This window comes from Fundulus heteroclitus, chromosome 9 (assembly GCF_011125445.2).
Source record: "Fundulus heteroclitus isolate FHET01 chromosome 9, MU-UCD_Fhet_4.1, whole genome shotgun sequence".
Classification (NCBI taxonomy): domain Eukaryota; kingdom Metazoa; phylum Chordata; class Actinopteri; order Cyprinodontiformes; family Fundulidae; genus Fundulus; species Fundulus heteroclitus.
In genome coordinates this window covers 16,618,081-16,636,840 of record NC_046369.1, presented here as the reverse complement: position 1 = coordinate 16,636,840, position 18,760 = coordinate 16,618,081, and the positions used below count along the sequence as shown (strand labels likewise).

General features: G+C 40.2%; 1 protein-coding gene across 2 annotated transcripts in view; it reads left to right on the top strand.

Annotated features, from left to right (window-relative positions):
* atp13a3 (ATPase 13A3) overlaps positions 1-18,760 on the top strand; it is a 53,010-nt gene that overhangs the window by 9,997 nt on the left and 24,253 nt on the right. For both annotated transcript variants that reach the window (XM_036141103.1, XM_036141102.1), the window contains exons 2-7: positions 3,466-3,546; positions 9,905-9,990; positions 10,070-10,243; positions 14,953-15,198; positions 17,884-17,954; positions 18,144-18,227. In XM_036141103.1, coding sequence (XP_035996996.1) covers positions 9,940-9,990; positions 10,070-10,243; positions 14,953-15,198; positions 17,884-17,954; positions 18,144-18,227 — 626 coding nt within the window. In that variant the 5' untranslated portion in view covers positions 3,466-3,546; positions 9,905-9,939. The remainder of the gene's footprint in view (positions 1-3,465; positions 3,547-9,904; positions 9,991-10,069; positions 10,244-14,952; positions 15,199-17,883; positions 17,955-18,143; positions 18,228-18,760) is intronic.

Genomic DNA, 18,760 nt, shown 5'->3' with positions numbered 1-18,760 from the left:
TTGTTGACGATACGGTGAGGGCGGTAGTCGAATTAAACGATAAACGCACAGGCAAGTTACTGATTGTTTTTAATATTGATTGAATCTCATGATATATATGTTCTTAAGCTGTAGGAAACCTGAAAACTCAGTTTATTTTGTTTTATTCAGTAGATTCTTTGCATGTAACCCCCCCCCTCCCCATTACTTTTCAGGAAAAGCGATAAAAATCTTGTTTAATCATGTTTGACAAGTTATAAACAGCTGCCCGTTTCTAAATTTCCATCAAGCGGACATTGCCTATTAATACGGTGGTAGACTAATCAAACAAGAGACAACAATGTGGCCTCAGGCTGGGCTCAAGGACGCTATAAATAACAAACCACGCCGACTCCTATAGACGCCAAACAAGGGGCCTCAATATTCTAGTGAAAACAGCGTTAGCCGCATTTTTTTTTTTTTTTTCAGAGCACGGCGCGTATCTCACCATGATTTTTCTCTGCTGGTCAAAAAACGTGCGATGACGTGTCGGCTGTAAGGCTCATTAGGACTAAATCACCTGATGGTTTCCCCCGTCACGTTATCACTGTCCCATGATTAAGCTCTTGGGGCCATTCTTCATCTTGGCAGCTACAGTGAACTGCATTTCATTTTTACCCTGTAGGAAAATAACCACTTGAGAAGCTCCCACTAATGTTTAATATTAAGACAAAGTTAGAGAAAAATCACCAGGCTGAAGTGGACATATTTATCTGCTAAGTCAGGCAAATTGTCTTAAGTCGTTTCTGGTTTTGGCCGGGGAGGAATGAAATTTTCTCCATATTCTTTTAAGCCATTGTAAAACCCGACTTGCTGTCAAATCAAAGTCAGAATGGGAGGGGAGTAAATATATTTATAGCAAGACTTCATCGTAAGACAAGTATTTGTACCTGAATAGAATAAATAAAGAAAATCTGACCGGGATGGGAAAATAAATCATGGCCCAATCTGTTCTGGTTGGGGGAAAAAAAACAGTGTTTGCTAAATGTTGCAACGCTTCCTACGGTCACAATACACGTTGATCATATTTTTTTATCTCATTTTTATGCATTCAAAGGCAAACATGGCGTGTTCACAAGTAGAAATTGTTCAGCGCTGTGCGTGAAACTGGATTTGAGGGAAAGCAAACGGAGAGATGTGCTGATAAATGGTTTCTGCTTTTACTGTTTGATCTGCACGGCAGCAATGATAAACTCTTGTACAAAGAAAAGGCTTCAGCATAATTCATGCTGGCTTTAAACCGCAAATTTAAAAAGTGTCAAGAGTTGATAAACTGATTAGATGTTGGCTGTGTTTAGTTGTTTTAGGTGTATAAATGAAAGTCAGAGTAAAGCGGAGCTCCTGATTCGTGGGTTCAGAGGGTGCAGCTTAGCTCCTGTTTGTGTTTCTCAGAGGGTTTTCTGTACATCACCTGAGAGCCTCCTGTGATTCACATGTTGGGATCTGTGTCGCTGTGGAACAAAATAATCTGTTTGGCCTCATCATTAGGTTTATTCTAGGGTTTAAAGCACCAGCCGTTACGGCAAGAACCGTCTCTGATGGTTTCCTCTCTAGCCTTTCTTTCTCATTTTCCAACTCCTTCTGTGCCCCTTAACATCTTGGGCAACATTACTTGTGTCAGGTGTGTATTGTTGACATGCAGAGCAGGAATTCATGATACTAGCAATAATATGAGTATCCTTTCAAATATTAATAGTGTTTATAGCAGCCAGGAGCTGGTGTGAGATTCTCAGGGCCATAACCTTGTGTGAAAATACTACAGTATCACTGGGTTTGCATAAATGTATGTGTGTGTGTGTGTGTGTGTGTGTATAAAACACACTTTGACTGAAAACAGAAAAATAACAATTACTATGTATTATTTGAATGTCTCAAATACTGTAAAGTGTATTAAGCTCTATTGTTTTGTAGAGTTTTTATTTATTTTTTTCCTTTTCAAAATGTCACTCATTCCTGTTATTGGTGTAAAAACACACTACAGTATTTTTCAGACCATAAGGCACATTAAATATTCTTCCCAGGTGTAATATGACCCCGCCCCTCCACAGCTCTCTCCTCAGAGTGAGAGCTGTCCGTCTCTGACGGGAGGACAGACTAGTCGGTCTACGCTGCCGTTTTTAACATAAGGCCAAAATAAACGTAACTTTTATATTGAATTAACTTACTAGGTTTATACTAGTAAGTTATACTAGGTCTCCATTTGTTACAGTTATTTTCCAGTAACTTAATCGAGGCATGAAAACTTTTAACATCTTTTTGGAATGCTTGTGTGGTAGTCTGACAATTTAATCGGTAATTTTACAGGATCAAAGTTACATCTTAGGAAAAATTTCCTTCCTTCCAATTAAAAAAAAAAAAAAAAAAGTGAAGGGAAACTAAACCATAAACTCTTTTCATTTTTAATAAAAGTCTGCAGCCATTTTAATTTTATCACAGCATTCATCACTTTAAAATCAATAACGTTTATACCTCCTTTTTCTACTGATATTACTATGTTGTTCTTTCTGATCACATGTATTTTATTATTCCAGATGAAATTGTGACAAGATTCTTCCAAAAATTGAGCCAACTGTCAAATATTTGTTGATTTTTTTTTGTAAAATGGCTTGAATATTTGTTCTGTCATTTTCAGTGTGGTCCTTGTTAATCATTATACCTAAATATTTTACCTAATTTTTATCAATTAAAGTGGGTTGATTATTTTGAATTGCTAAGATTTCATATTTTTCTATGTTCATCTTTAAGCCTGAAGCTTTTGAGAAAAAAAGAAATCGCTAAATTAACTAAATAAAATTGGTTTGTTACAAATGCAGACTGCGGGCTCAATGTAGTTTGTTTGAGTGGCATTGCCATAATCATAACAGATTTTTTGAGCACATTGTACCACATAAAATCGGCCAATAAGCACAACTTTAATCATGTATAAGGCGCACCGGATTATAAGGTGCACCATCAATTTTTGAGAAAATTTAAGGATTTTAAGTGTGCCTTATTGTCCAAAAAAGACGGTATTTTCCTCTTTGTAAGCCCATGAAATAATCTAATCCGACACCCTGAGGGTCCTCTTGTTTTCTAAAACCTGTTAATCTAGGCCTCATTAACAAGTCAAGATAAAATAAGGTTGACTCAACATCGTATGAACCTCCAACCCAAAACTGATGATGCACAGCAGTTGACTTCTACACACACGTGCTCTATCCACGATATATCCACGACTTCTTGCTATTTGCTTTGACATTGCCTTGTTAGTTTAAAAAATGTCTTGTGACTGCTCAATAAATCACTGATTGTTATTTTCCCCCCCAAGGTTGGTCTGTTACTGTGTAAGGGGAATGTCTCTCTCAGTTAAACTTCAGTTTATCATAAATATGTAACAAAATGACCTTTAAATTTCTATAAACCGTAAATAAAATCATGTTCTTCTCTTGTGTTTGGCTCTTCTCTCAGGGTTCCAGGTTGGTGTTGTGAGAGAGCAAGCTACCTGTGGGGAGGTGGACCGCCTGGGGCGTCGTGTCCCTTGTTCTCAAGGTACCAGCTCATCTTAGACCAAATATTAGTCCAATAATCAGAATATTTATCACCATCGATTCATCAATGCATCTTTACCCAATTCGATACGGATTCAGAAAATTCTCCTTGATTAGTTCCCCAGGCCACTGGGACCATGAGCGACAGTTTCAAGCGTTGTGCGTCGTGCAGGCGGAACGACGCACAACGGCAATGCAAATAAAGTCAATGGATTTTACTGCAGTGTTACTACAGCGGTGGACTGGGGCTACTGGGGAGTTCCCCGGTGTGCCGGTGGTTCAACCCATGGAGATCCTGTTACGCTCTGCCCCGCAGTCGCCTCAAATGTCTCCTCTGCTCTACCTCTCCTCCTCCGCAGCAGCCAGACTCTGCTCAATGCACGGCTGCGCAGCGGACCTTTTTAACTCATGAACGAGCGTTACGGGGCCGACCAGCAGGCTTAGTCGCAGAGTCATAAAAAAAACTAGTCCCATAAAGCCTGGCCAACGAAAACAAAAACGCCTCCTGCGGCGCTTCTAACTCAGCAGTCACGAATCAAAAAAGCCTCTTCCCTCCCAGTTTGGCCCTCGCATTTAACAAAGACGCGCGGTGCTGTGGTTCTAGCTCATCATGTCACTCCTCTGCTACGCATTACCTGCCAATCAGTGACGCCATGGGCAACATTAAATAGGTCCGCAGTAGATGTTAAGTGGTGCTGACAGTGAGAAGTTTAGAGATGGGGGGGGGGGGGGGAGTGCAGCAACACATTTAAACATTTTCTGGCTTCTGCTAAAGATTAATATGATAAAATGCTGGAAAGTGATGAGATTCTAGATAGTGTAGCAGGAAACTGTCCGTTTCTGCAGAAGGTACTCGTAGGTTTATTTCTTTTCAGTTCTTTATTTTGTTACATTCAAGTTAAGTTTATAAGTTATTTTGTTGCATGGAAATAAACTGTGGCTTTGTTATTGTTTACTTTAAAGTCTATATACCATATGTTCTTGTTGTATAATATATTGGCCATCTGGGAATAAAAATCCTCACATTACTATGGTAACTGATGTATACTTAAGTTTTTCATCAGAATTTCAACCCAGGTCTTGAAAGAGGCCCAGTCTGTACTCTAACCCTTTTTTTTTTTTAATTTCTAATCTCCATATTCGTCACAAATGTCACTGCACTAGTGCTTTATTTTCAGATGTTGTTGTTCAAACATTATGAGATTATCTCAGGTTCTCAGAGGAAAGTAGAATAATTTAGGTTTAAATGCACTTAGGTTTAAATTCACTTTTGTACTGGTATACTGTGGCTGTTCATATGGACCAAATATGAATAAATAGCTAAAATTTAACGACAGGAACTCTTAAACTATTGTGTACTTCTGCTTATTACAAAATAAATGAATATCAAATCATGTTGATATTGAATCAAATGGGGAACCAAAGAATCAAATCAAATTGTGAGGTTCTTAAGAATTACCCAGCTCTGGTTCCTAAAACTTCCCATTTAAGTTGATACTAGAAAACATTGAAATTATAAAAAAAGATATTGCTTATGCGCTGTGGCTTTATTCAAACATTTTCATTATCAGAGTAAGGGATGTAAATGAATGACCAGTGTTGTGGTTATGGCTGTCTTCAGTTCAAACCATGCAGACTGCATCTATGGGTACCTGAGCCAGACTCTTTGCCCCAGATTGCTTCCCAGGTGCTGTAACGCTGCCCACGGCTTCCTAAGGGATGGATTAATGTAGATAACACATGCAACGACATAAAAATGTCTTGTTCTCATCATCATTATTATTATTATTCAATTAATATGCAACTTAATGTAAATGGAGTTATCTCCAGGGCCGGTCGCCCTATGAGCGAGCTTGCAGTTTCCAACCCTCTGTTATTTACCTAGTCTCTGTTTTTCTAACTACGTGGGCAGCATGATATTGAAAATCATGTCATTGGGGGTATTTCTTGTTAAATACTGCAACAAGAATAACAGTTGTGATAATTGCACATATTTTTCCCCTCTCTCTTTCTCGTCTGTGCTTCCAATGCGCTCTGTGACTTTTGCCGTTTTAGATGCTGTCATTTGTGTCAGCTGTGGGGATCTCCTTCACTCAGACGCCGTTTAACAGACTGAATATTACACCAGCATACTAAGCGCGAGTTCGTGACACTCTGTTTTTGCTGCTCTAGTAACCAAACAGGCTTAATACTAGAATGGGCTGTTTATAAGATTCAGTTTTGTTGCATTTCCACCATAGTTGCTGGATTTTTGAGGTGAACAAACTTGCAATAATGTTGCTGAAACCAGTAATGACAACAATAACAAGTAACACAATTCTTCCTGACTCTTTTTCTTTCTTTCTTTTCCAACTTTACAACGTCCACACCACTGAGTGAGCTCTAGCATCACAGCTACCAAATACCTAAACCAGGTTTAGGTCTCATGGATGTTTAAAATCTATCCTACTAGTATAAATGCCTTTTGGATAGATGTTATCTGGGTAACTAGTCAGGTTTTATCTACTCTGGTAGCCATCCTGAAGTCTTTTCTTAACAGAAATGCTGCTTGTTTGTGGCCATCTGTTCCTCCCCATGACTCCCATTTAAAGTTTTGGTTGGCACTTTAGCTGCAACCTGGGATGCAAACACATAACCGACTTATGATTAGGTGTCATTTAATGGTTTATTAGATTAAAGTTTGTTCCGTCCGCTTAACGGATAACATCTGCTTACAGACCTGTCCCACAACCCAGTAGTTGTAAAAGAGATGATCATTGCGGAGGCAACGTAAAGCTATCCCAACGATGTCCAGTGTGGGATTATTTAACAGTTTAATAAGGACAAGAATGCAAAATGCAATTTATGCTATTCTTTTTTTTTTTTACATTATCACTAGACAACCTCTTTAGGTTGTCACCTAAATGGTGCCATTCAGTCGTTCTGCATGGCGGAGCAGCGTCAACTTCTCAACCAAAACTGATCTGCTGGGAGGGGTGGAAAAAACTAAACTCCTCTGGCTCATCCCAGTGGTCCTTCTGTGGGGGAGGAGCTGTGGCAGCAGCAGAGAGCAAAGAGGAGGGACCTGTAAAGTGTCCTCCTTCAAATTTTCAGGCTATGCCCATGATTTTCTCAAAACAGTATTAAAACTCCCTACGACAGCTTTAATACAGGTGGCACAATAGTTAAAACATAATTATTTGCCTCTTTAATTTCAGCCCTACTGATACAAGAGACCACTCTAAAATCAAAAGTTGTTAGTCAATCGATAAGAACAATCGACTTTAGATTAACTCATTAAATGATCATTTTGCATCCCTAGTTTGAATAAAGTTGTTTTTTGCAACTACAAAAATTTCTAAAAAGCTTTTGTTTGATAAAAAGACAGGCAGTGCGCAGCAACAGCTAGCGGTGGGAAGCACTGTCCCACTCTGTGATCCATACATCCGGAGAAAACGCTGGTGACTCCGGGACTTTCAAATGTTTTGCTGGTGGAAATATTTAAAGCTTCAGAAAACTGAACTTTTTCAAACCCTCTGTACACATTGATACCAGCAGCCAGGCTCCCTCAGTACTTTCAACCTTGAAACTTATTTTTTAAGTTCCCTCCGTCTGTCTGCGGCTGTAATCCAGAGTAGAGATCTCACAAACAACTCTGTGATGCACTGTTGTTGGTATTTCCACTCATTGCAGTAGTTTGGGAGGGAATGTTCTGCCTGTGCTGCGCCCACTGCATAGCACCGGCCAGGGGGGAGGCTGCCATTGGAAAATACAAGGAAGGGCTTGGTCCTAAGTAAAATATCCCAGAGTATGCCAGAGAAAAGGTTCTCCTGGGTGTAGCTGCCTGATAAGATCAGAGTTTGAGCGCAGTCACACAGGGTTTTCTGGTGTTTAAAGGGCCAATGCAGGACACTGAATGGTGACCCTTGATCAAACTTGCTGACGCTTTGCTGCAGGAACCTGGGTGGAAGCACCATAACGTTCCTCGTTTTCTCAGAGGAAGCTCAACTTTAAGGAGAGCAACAGTTACACTTTCACAGCAACTCAATAAATAGATGGGCTAATGCATTATCCTTGGACTACTCCACCTTTTTATCTTTTAACTCCTCGCCTTAATCAGCCAAACTTTCCATTTGTAGGATCTCTTCAGGCTTTTTTGAGATTTTGGCTCAGCAAACAGTCCCTGCAGTTCATCTGCTGCTCAATATTGTGATAAAAATTCAGTAATTGGATTAATCCTGTTTCACTAAATTGTGAGTAATTTGTTTTTTTAATTTGAAAAATTCAAGACTTTACGTTTTTGTTCTTGTATTTCTAATTTATTATGTTAACCTGGAAAACCTCCCAGATGCCAGCAGCATAAAGGAAAGAATAGGGTAATTTACAAGTCTGACACAAGCTAGACTAGAACTCCATAGAAATGTTAAATCACAGGGATGTCTGACAAAACTGGACAAGTAGACGCAAGTCTTTTTGAACAAAGAATCGAGTGGCTGATACGGATCTTTTTTGTTATTTCCTGCTTTTCTGTTGTGGCATGCTTGGAGGTTATGGGATAAATTTCCTCCAGTGGTAGTTGCTGGGAGTGGGACTCTTTGTAGCCGTTCTTGGCTTCATGAAACTGAGCACAGCTCTTGAACAACACAGAGGTATTTGTATAGAAAGCGTCCCCTGATTCTCTGTTGCCTCTGCAGTCTTTCTGAGGCTCTATTTCTTTTTTTCTTCTGTTGATAATTAAGTGATATTCCCGTTGCAAGGAATAAATGACGTATTATTTTCATAGTGTATACCAGCCTTAGCACTTAATCGTTTCTATCAAACGCACAAAAACAGATGGAAGTGAAATGAAGGCATTTCAGTCATAATTTGTAATGCATTTTCCAAATTGGACCCATTTGAGACAGGTGTCTAAACTCCATCTCAAACACAAAAAAGCTTATTTTTCTTCTAATTGTCTCACAAGATGAGGCTTTAACGTTTTGAAAACAAATCCACTTTTTTCTTCTTCTTTTTTTTCCTGAAATACTTACGGTTTTAACGGCTTTTGACCTGATGAGTTTTAAAAGGTCCTCTAAACATGGCGGATGTTTGTGTGGGGGAAAAAAACAACATAAAACACACATTTACCTGCTGAAATCGCACTTGTCTAGTATCACACGAAACTAGAGAAACTCCCCGTTTTAAGTTTTGTAAAGCTCGTCTTTGTAACGGCGTATCTACTGACGTCACTACCATGCACAATCCAGCTTATTATTTAGCTTTACATGTTGCTTTGTGCATTATTGATGTAATTCTGTGTACAATTGTATGTTTTGATGATACAAGAGCGTTGACCATAGATTATTTATTTGACTTATTTTTATTTGAGTCCTGTTATGAAGTGAAAAACGCATTCGGCACAGTTTTGGCACATTTAACACACTACTCGCTAAAACCTTTGTGGAACGAATAAGCTTTGACTGATTCACTCCAAACATGCCGCAGCTGTAGTCTAGATGAAGTCTGACGCTTTTCCTAAGTTTTCAAAAGTGCTTTCATGGAGTTTTAAAGGTTTATTTAGTCTCAAATTGTTTTCCTTGTTCAGTCACCAATAACGATAAATTAGGCAAAGAAAAAGTTGCAATGATGGTTCAACTGGAAACATATTCTTTTATGACTAACCGTTAAACAGGTAACAAAAGTTCACATTTAGACCATTGAACTATGGCACTTGCACTTTATATCAGCTTTGTAGTTGTAGGTGGAACTTGATCCTAAACTTTTTTAGTCCAACTGTTTATTGATGTTCTATTTTGTTTCTACATTTTTTATTTTCCTCTATTTTAATCATGTAAAGCACTTTGCATTGTCTCTGTACTGAATTGTGCTATACAAATAAATTTACCTTGCCTTGCCTAAACCATTAGAGCTTAAAGGGTTTTCAGATACAGATGAGTAGATTTTGATGAACACCTGCTAACATTAATGTGACCAATTTGATTTGAAAATCGACTTCTAAAACGTTTATTCAAGCACAAAGCTACTTTTAGACTCCTGAGCCACAACATAAAGACCATGTGTGGCAGTGAAACATTTATTCTCTAGTTTGTCTAAAACAGGGGTGCCCAACTCCAGCCCCAAATAGCTACTACCTTGCAACTTCTTTCTCCATCAAAACCAAACGATCGGCTCGTCGCCGGGCCTCTGCAGAGCTGAATGAGAGGCTGATGAGGGAGTTCAGCCATTTGATTGTTGCAGGATAGTCTGTCTCCATTATTGAACTTGGTCTAAAGAGTCCATCATCCTTTTCACCGATCATTAGTGCTCTAGCAGCGAGCAAACAAGAGCTGAAATGTTGCTTTATACTGACATGCTCTTTTCTTTTCTGGTTGTGCCACTAGTGACTAGGAAGGGGCTTGACTAACTGTTCTGCAACATGGAGAAGGGTGAGCTGAAAATACTCAACAAGGGCGAAGAGGAGGAGATGGTATGCCTCTTTCATCGACATCATTGTAAACATAAGAATTTCCTCCATCCACATTACAATCCTCCTCCTTTTCCTGCAGGAGCTGCAAGGCTACCGTCTCTGCCGCTGGCGGCTGGCCCTTGTAGGCTTCGGGGTACTTTGTACTGGGGGCTTCCTTCTCCTGCTGCTCTACTGGATGCCAGAATGGTGCGTCAAGTCCACCTGCACCCGTACCACGGCCCGCGATGCTGAAGTGGTGTTGCTGCGCTCCACGGTAGGAAGAAAGTTCTCGCCGATGGATGTGCCTGTTTGTATATTTGTTCTTTCATCTGTCTGAGCATTGGCTGTGATGCAGCATGAGTTTACGTATGAGTTGCAAGATATTATGCACTTATATAAACTAAATTACCCCAAGGATCGAATCAGTTTTATTTTGTTAACTTATAAAGCAGCAGTTCACCACAAACTCATTTCAGATTAACCCAGTTCTTTCCAATGCAATGAATCCAGTCCAGAATCCAGAATCAGTCCAGAATTATAATCCAGTCCGGCCATATTCAGGCAGTCAGCGAATGCAGTTTGGTAAAATGTCATTTATTCAGGGAAGGCCTGCCAACTGCATCTAATTGTTGCCGTTCCAGCAATCCCATCTCCCTGACCAAGCACGTGGTGACAGTGGGGAGGATCTGCTCGCTTTTCATAGGAAGAAGTCTGCAGCCGAGCCAGCCTCAGTCTGAGCTGCTGTCTTCTGCAAGCAGCTGGTGCTTAAGAGGACACGACGTAGTTACAGCAAAGATAACGCAGAGACACTGAGGCAGGGCGACATTCTAGGAGAAATAATGCCAATCTTCTGTAAAACTAAGGGAGTACAATTTGACTCAGGCTGTCAACTGAAGATGCATTTAGAAATAATCACTGAGTCATCTTAGATCAGGGTTATTATTACTTTACTGTGCTGGTTGCTGCTCAAAGGTTGCAACCTAAAACCTCCCAAACCCCACAACAGAATATATTGTTATAATTTTCTTGTTCCAATATTTAAGGAAAACTGAGATTTTACCTGTTTAATTTTTCTTAGACCACTTAAGTCGCTTATTGGTTCATTCTGCAGCTATAAGTCTAAAGCTCATGTAGTTTAACAGCCTCATAAAAGGACGGTGGACATTAGTGGCAGCAGAGTGAATTTATTGAGACCAACGGATTGGTGCACAATAACAAACAAATGCAGATAAATGCCCAACAAAGTTTATCTGTGTCTGTAGTAGAGCTGAACAATTAATCGCATTTTCAAGATAATTACGATTTAAAAAAAACAAAAAAAAAACGCAATTTCCAAATCGCAGAGGTCAGCAATTTTTGGGTGTGTAACAATTAGAGAATCAGACACGTCCTTTAGATGTCAGTAAAATGTTTAAAGTGGGTTTGCCTCCAAATAGGAGGGAAGACAGTTGCAGCAGTGAGATATTCTCATTTTATTACTTGTTTTAGAGTTTATATAATCATACATAGCATTAAGTACAGGTCAATCAGTTTAATACATAGACTTGCTTGTTGGTTGCACTTTATGTTCAACAAGGACTGACGTCCAAATCAATTAAAAGCTGTTCTCTTGAATAATATTCTGATCAAGAGAAACATTAAAAGTTCTTGTTTTAAATAGTCCTTGTTTACAAACATCTTTATTTAGAGGGCATTTTTGTTGCTTGTGGTTAATGCAGAGAAAGGTCAAAATTGCAATTTTGGTTGAAATATATTGTAGGCAGAACGCAATCATTTCTGCTCCGAGTTTAGATGCTGTAGGTCTTTTAGCAACTAATCCACACGGCAGGGAAACAAATTGATTTGTTGTTTGTATATGTTTAAAAAGACACGATAAATTAAACTGGGGGGAAAAAATTGTGTTAAATCACAATATTAAGAAAAGAAATCGCAATTAGATTATTTTCCAAAATCGTTCAGCCCTAGTCTGTAGTCTATTTACCGTCTGGTTCATTTGTGCCTTTACGTTCCAACCATCCAGGTTTACTCATTAACGAAGCGTGCGTACGCTCCAAAAACGTGCGGCGCAATGTTTAAAGCCCAGTTTGGCATGTAAAGAAATCAACGATGTGAGAACGTGTGCAGTAATCCACGCAAATCCTGGACCTGCTGTGAAAATGTGCGTCAGCAACGCTAACTTCTTTAATCGACAATCAAAAACCACAAAGTACTAAAGCTCACCCAAATCTCCTGAAATATAACTCAGTTCAGTTCTCTTTAAATCAAGGAGTGTGGAACCTGATGTTTTTCCTCCAAGTTTGAGGTTATATTGTATAAATCACATTTAGCCTCATATAATAACGTAACGCGCCTTGAAATGATGGAATCAACCTCAGTCAGGTGTAAACAGAGAATATTCCTCTGCTTTATGTCACATGTAGATGTAAATGTGCGTCGGTCTGTGAGCTGAGAACCATAAAATATGTGACCAGGGTTCCTGCGAATCCTTAAAAAGTCTTAAAAGGCATTGAATTCTGTAATATAAAACTAAGGCCTTAATTGGCATTAAAATGTCTTAAATCAATCTTTCTTAGGTCTTAAAATTGTAACCAGGTCATAAATAGGATTTTATTTTTGTAATCCTTACCAAACAGTAAAATAATTGACACAATTATAATTTTTTTAAATTTACCAAACGGCTCAATGTAACCATTATTGGTTTCGTCCCGATGGCGGAACCAATAAAAACTGTTGCGGCCGGACCATAGCTGGGAAAAAGAGTTGGCACTGGTTATGTTGTGGTTTTTAAAACTGATTTATAGTTTATTTTAGTAGGGAACAAAACAAAGTTTGTGAATTCAGTTCAGTAGTTGTTAAAAATATATCTGTAATTTGTGTGTTTTTTTTTTTTAGCTTTCTTCCTATATGCAATGTTTTTCTAAATTTTAAACATGTCTACTGCGCCAGAAAGTAATGGTTTATGTTTATGTCGCAACCAGGTTTATCTTGTTTATCGTGAAGTTGGTCTTGACTTTTTATTTCAAGTGGCATTAAAAAGTCTTAAAAAGTCTTGAATTTAACTTCCCTTATGCTGTAGGAACCCTGTGTGACTCATTCTCACTGGAAAAAGAAAACGGTGTCAGATCAGCAGATTTATTACTGCCAAAACACACGTGATGATTTCTGAGGTGGAGACGATAACGTCCATAAGTAGCTGCATAAAGTAGCAGAACGGCGGCAGCGTTGGCACTGCTGGAGGACGTCACCCATAGAAGAACGCTAATTGTCACGTTTTAACTGGCCCCAGCGTCACAGAGGGGGAAACCAGGAGGAACCGCGCGTCGCCGGCGTCGTTTCAAGTTCTAACTCCGCTGTGGTCGTTGCAACCGGAGCTTTTCAGAGAGAGCTGGCTGACGGGTCGGGTGGTTTACATCCCCGTGTCGTCCCACGCCTCCTCCCACCGGGGATAATCTCATCTATGTTGTTCAGATACAGAAAAGTCCCCTGAACCGTGGCTCTCAGCTGCAGCAAGGAGCCGATTTCCAAATGTAATCAGAGCTCAGACTGCCACCCTTCCTGCTGTAATCCTGCTCAGCTCAGGATTCTGCTACACTATCATAATGATTATTATTCTCATTATAATAGTTGTCTGGAAGGAAACAAGAGCGTGATTACCTGACTTGTACTTTCTGTGTAACATCCTGACTTGAAGATTTAAAGGACTCCACATGGTGTGTATATGGAGGCATATTTACTACATTTCAAAACTGCAGCTGAGAATCACGGTTTGAATCTGATAAATAGTTTAGGACAAAACGGGTCTGGGCAGACAGACTTTTTATTTTAGACCAGTTTCTTTAATGAGTTGCTGATGTCTGTTTGCTATAACTCACTACACATAACCCTCCAGGTGTCTCTGTGACTGCCTGACAGCGCCGTAGCCATGGTTGTTTGTACAGGGGTGACTTCTGGGTATTTTTACTGATTGGCGTATGTAATCAGGGGCGAGGACAGGCTGACCCTATGTGCACGAGCAGGAGCGTACAATTCTACGCAAACTGGGATTTATCAACCGTCTACGCACGGTTTTGTTCATCTGAATTTTTTCAGGATTTCGCCGACGTTTACTATGAGAGCTGCGCACTCTTTCTGCACCATTTCTGCTCCCTTACAGTGTTTGAGTTTACAATTACCTACTTTACAGGACTCCAGTCAGTCTCTGGACATGGCCTAAGGTTAAAAAACATTAAACTTTCTTTTCCGATTCAAAAGCGCCAACGTTCTCACTCGCTGAGGAAACCCCAGCCTTGTGTGATGATGCTGGTAAAGTACAGGGTTCCCGCGGATCCTTAAAAAGTCTTAAAAGGCATTGAATTCTGTAATATAAAACTAAGGCCTTAATTGGCATTAAAATGTCTTAAATCAGTCTTTCTTAGGTCTTAAAATTGTTACCAGGTCATAAATAGGATTTAGTTTTTGTAATCCTTGCCAGACAGTAAAATAATTGACACAATTATATATATTTTTAATTTACCGAATGGCTCAATGTAACTATTATTGGTTCGGTCCCGATAGCGGAACCAATAAAAACTGTTGCGGCCGGACCATAGCTGCGAGTTGGCACTGGTTATGTTGTGGTTTTTAATACTGATTTATAGTTTATTTTAGTAGAGAACAAAACAAAGTTTGTGCATTCAGTTCAGTAGTTGTTAAAAATATATCTGTAATTTGTGTGTTTTTTAGCTTTATTCCTATATGTAATGTTTTTCAAAATTTCAGACATGTCTACTGGGCGACAAAGTATTGGTTTAGTTAAAATAAACATTTGGGTGAAGTTGTCGCAACGAGGTTTATCTTGTTTATCGTGAAGTTGGTCTTAACCTTTTATTTCAAGTGGCATTAAAAAGTCTTGAATTTAACTTCTCTTATGCTGTAGGAACCCTGAAGTAGGATTGGTGTGTTCCCTGACTGCTGGTTCTCATTGTTGCTGTCTGCTGTCTGCAGGACGAGTTCCGGCGCTGGTTCCTGGCCAGGGTACGAGTGATGCTTGCTCCGGGGAGCAACCCCTTCCACAGCCTGGAGACCCAGACCACCTCCCCTCCCTCCTCCCCGTCCTCCCCGTCCTCCCTGTCCCGCCCCTTCTCCAGCCCCTCCTCTCCACCTCTGGCCAACGGATACACTCCTCACCCCTCCGATGGCAGCCCAGCTCAGGAGCTCAGTAGAAGATTTTCCGACTACCAGCCCACACAGGTAGATCATGGTTAAAAAAAAAAAAAAAAAAAAAAAAAACTTTGAATATGTAAAGCAAACCAACCGAACATACAGCTGATGGTCAACAGAGACGCCAGGTCAGTGGAGCAAAGGAGAAACCACATTTTTAGTATTTTTGACTCCCTGCTGTCAGGAAAATTGGTTCTTTCTAATAAGTTTTTTTACTTTTTAACCATTAAACTAAAAATAAGTGTTAGAAACAATTGGTGAATCCTATTTCTAGCCTTCTTCACCTCAGATGGTTCCTTAGTTTTTCTGGCATATTAGCTCTATCGACCAGACTTCAGTCTTTCATTGATAAGAAGCAGAAGAGTGGAATCTAAATCACCTTGTTACAGTGTTATAACAGTGCTGCCTTTGTCTTATTGAATGGGGAACCTGGTATCATGCATGAATTATCCGTACAAGTATCAATCTTTCCATTTTTATGATGCAACAATCCAGTAAAAGATGGCTACCAGCTTAACAGTTTCCCAGTTCCCCTTTCTGCACCAAAGCAGCCCTGATCTGTTGAACCGACCCGACCCGACCCCTGAGGGTGAGCTGTGGTATCTGGCACCAAGATGTTAGAAGCACATCCAAAAGGAGAGGAGGGGCCCCCTAAATGCGTGGGATTTGGTGGCCAAGTCACTAGCTTGTACTTGTTGCTGTGCCGCTCATTTAGTTACCATTTAGCCTGTCTGTGTGCCCGTAATTTATTTGGTCGCACTTGTTAACGCAGCACAAGTAGTAGAGAATTAACCTCTATTGTCCCTCAGTGGGGAAATACAGGTGTAGCAACAACAGAGTGACTGGAAAATGAAAGCATGCAAATTCTCACAAAGGTTGAAATAAACTGAATTAGAGACTCTACAGTAAAGGCTGGTTCACACGGCAGGATTTTAAAATAGTTGGCTGATTTTCAAAGGCTGAGAGATGCCACACGTAAGGATAAAAAAACAGATAAAACAGGTTTGCTCTTACAGCGTGTGATGTGAGCTCAACCCACCACACAGATTTCACCCTGATGTCCGACGGGAAATCTTGCTAAGCATCAAGATTAAACGTGAGTTCAGAGTAAATAAACATGGACGACGGGGAAGAATAATGGCGATGGTTTGTGGACTGATTTTAACAGAGAAAAAAACATCACAAAAAGAAAAGGTGTTGGGTAAAAGAGTGGAGTATTCGCAAACGAGGGGTTCTACGCATGCTGCACGATGATATGACGATGAGCTGCTGTTTTTATTTCAGGGTTTCCCTCAGCTCGCTCTCTGATTGGCTACACGTCACATTTAACAGGCTGCGTGCTCCTTTGTCCTCTGGGAACATCACACACGCTAGGATATATCGGGTCAAGACAATCAAACATGTTGAATATCCCAGATTTGAGGTCTGAGCGGTCCCGGCGTTTCTACCCAGAGGACCAGATCACTCTGAACACATCATACACAGCAGGAACATCTCTTAAAATTAAAAGCCACGCAGACTGTCGGAAGGGGAAGATCGGGGTAAAAATCCTGCCGTGTGAACCAGCCTTAAGTTACATTTCCAGCGTAAGAAAAAAATAATACAAAGCAGTTACTAAAAACTCTGATTTGAGGAAATGTGCAACTGAGTAGTATAATTTCAAAGCTGTACATGTGCGTGTATATTTGTGCATTTAAAAAATATATATTTACGAGAAGAAGAAAAATCATCAAAAAACAGCAGAGATGTGAACACTCATTAGAGTTAATTGGGAGCAGCGATGGTTATAAAAGCCAGCAGCTGCTGGCAGGGAGGATCTGCAGTAACGCTCTGCAACAGCTTCATGCAAGGGATGGGAGACGCTGTCCAACAGCGATGTCATTTTAGCCTGAGTCCTTCTGTCCTCCACCACCTGCAGATGGTGGAGGGGGCATCTTAGGACACCGCTGGCCTTCCTGGGGAGCTTATTTGATCTCTTCCACTCAGCTGTAGATAAGCTGCTGCTTAAACTAAACCACAGAAAGACTGGAGAAACGTGATTCATCAGACCAGACCACCTTCTTCTGTTGCTCTGTGGTCAAATTATGATGCACAGGTAGCCATTATCAGCACTTTGTGACATGGACTTGGGTGAGGAAGGGACTCTGACTCGCCTGCAGCCCTATGTACAACTAACTGGGACGCACTGTCTGTGCTGCTGCCGTCGTTGCTGGGAAGGAACCGGAGATTGAGGGGGAAAAAAAACAAAAAAAAAGGTTTTCATCTCGGTGATCATGCACTGAATTTTTTTGTTTAAAACCCACTATTGCATCTAGAAATGATAGACTAGAGGTGCAAATGACAAGATCCTGGATGTGAGTACACTAACATCAAATAAACAGCAGTAATCAGATGAATTAACTTTTTATTGGATGAGGATGAGGAGATTAGAAGTCCTCCTCTCGCTATTTTATAGCACAGTCAGGCGCCTGTAATGGTGAGCGCACGTCTGCGTTTGGTTTCCAAAGTCTAACAGGGATGTTTTATGATATTACATTTAGATATTTATCTTAGCATTCAGATTTCATATCACACCCGCTGAACATTTACTTATGGTTCTCTTATAACCTTAAATTATCCAGTATTCACTCCTGGACTCTGTTGTTTTAACATTTTTGAGCTTCATCATGAGATCATGATCTTTATTTTCTTTTTCTTTGTCTCTGTTTCTCTCAGATTCGCTATTTTACCTTCCACAGCACAAAGTATTACTGGAGCGACGAGATGCAGAACTTTAATGTTTTAACGTAAGAATCCTTTTACAACCTACGTCGATTGCATTAAAAAGGCCAAAGCCTGATTTGTAATAACTGAGGTTTGAGAAAAACGTTTGTATTGCAGCCATTTTAAATTTTAAACTTGCGTCTTCTGCCCTGCTGCGTCTAATATGCCAACTTTGTCTCCCTTTTTGTGGGGGTGGAAAACGCGTTATTTAGCGGCCTGGAGGATCTGGAGGTCAATTGTTCTACGATCCACTCGGAGCACAGCGCCGGCCTGACCAGGAACCAGCAGGAGTACAGGTACAGCAGCTCTAAGCACGCGGGGCCTCCTGGTGGCTCCGGGGCCCCCAGGAAGTGGGTAAATCTGGTCAAGAGTGTTACTGGAAGTATTCATGCCGTTTAAACTCCACATATGTTTTAATGCTATTGGCACAAACCTCGTGTTTTTTATTGAGGTTTTATCTGGATAGACCAACACTATTAATATTTGTAAAGTGGGAAGAAGATGTTTGGACCTTTATTCTGTCCTCCTTTTTGTCCTTCCTTTCATCTTTTGTGTGCACTGCTTCCTCTGTGCCTTCCATTTCTTCCTTGTGTCCTTTCTCATTTTGGCATTTCCTCCATCCTTGTCTTCTATCCATCCCTTCCTTTTGCCTTTTCTTCTTTCCCTAACCTCCTTTCCTCCTGTCCTTTCTTGGCATTGTTTTATTCTTTGTATCTTGTCTCCCTTGTGTCCTTCTTTCCTTCTTGATATCCATCCTTATTGCACATTAGCTTGCTTCCTATTGTCCTACCTTACTTCTGGCCTCCCTAGTGTCCTAACTTCTCTCCTT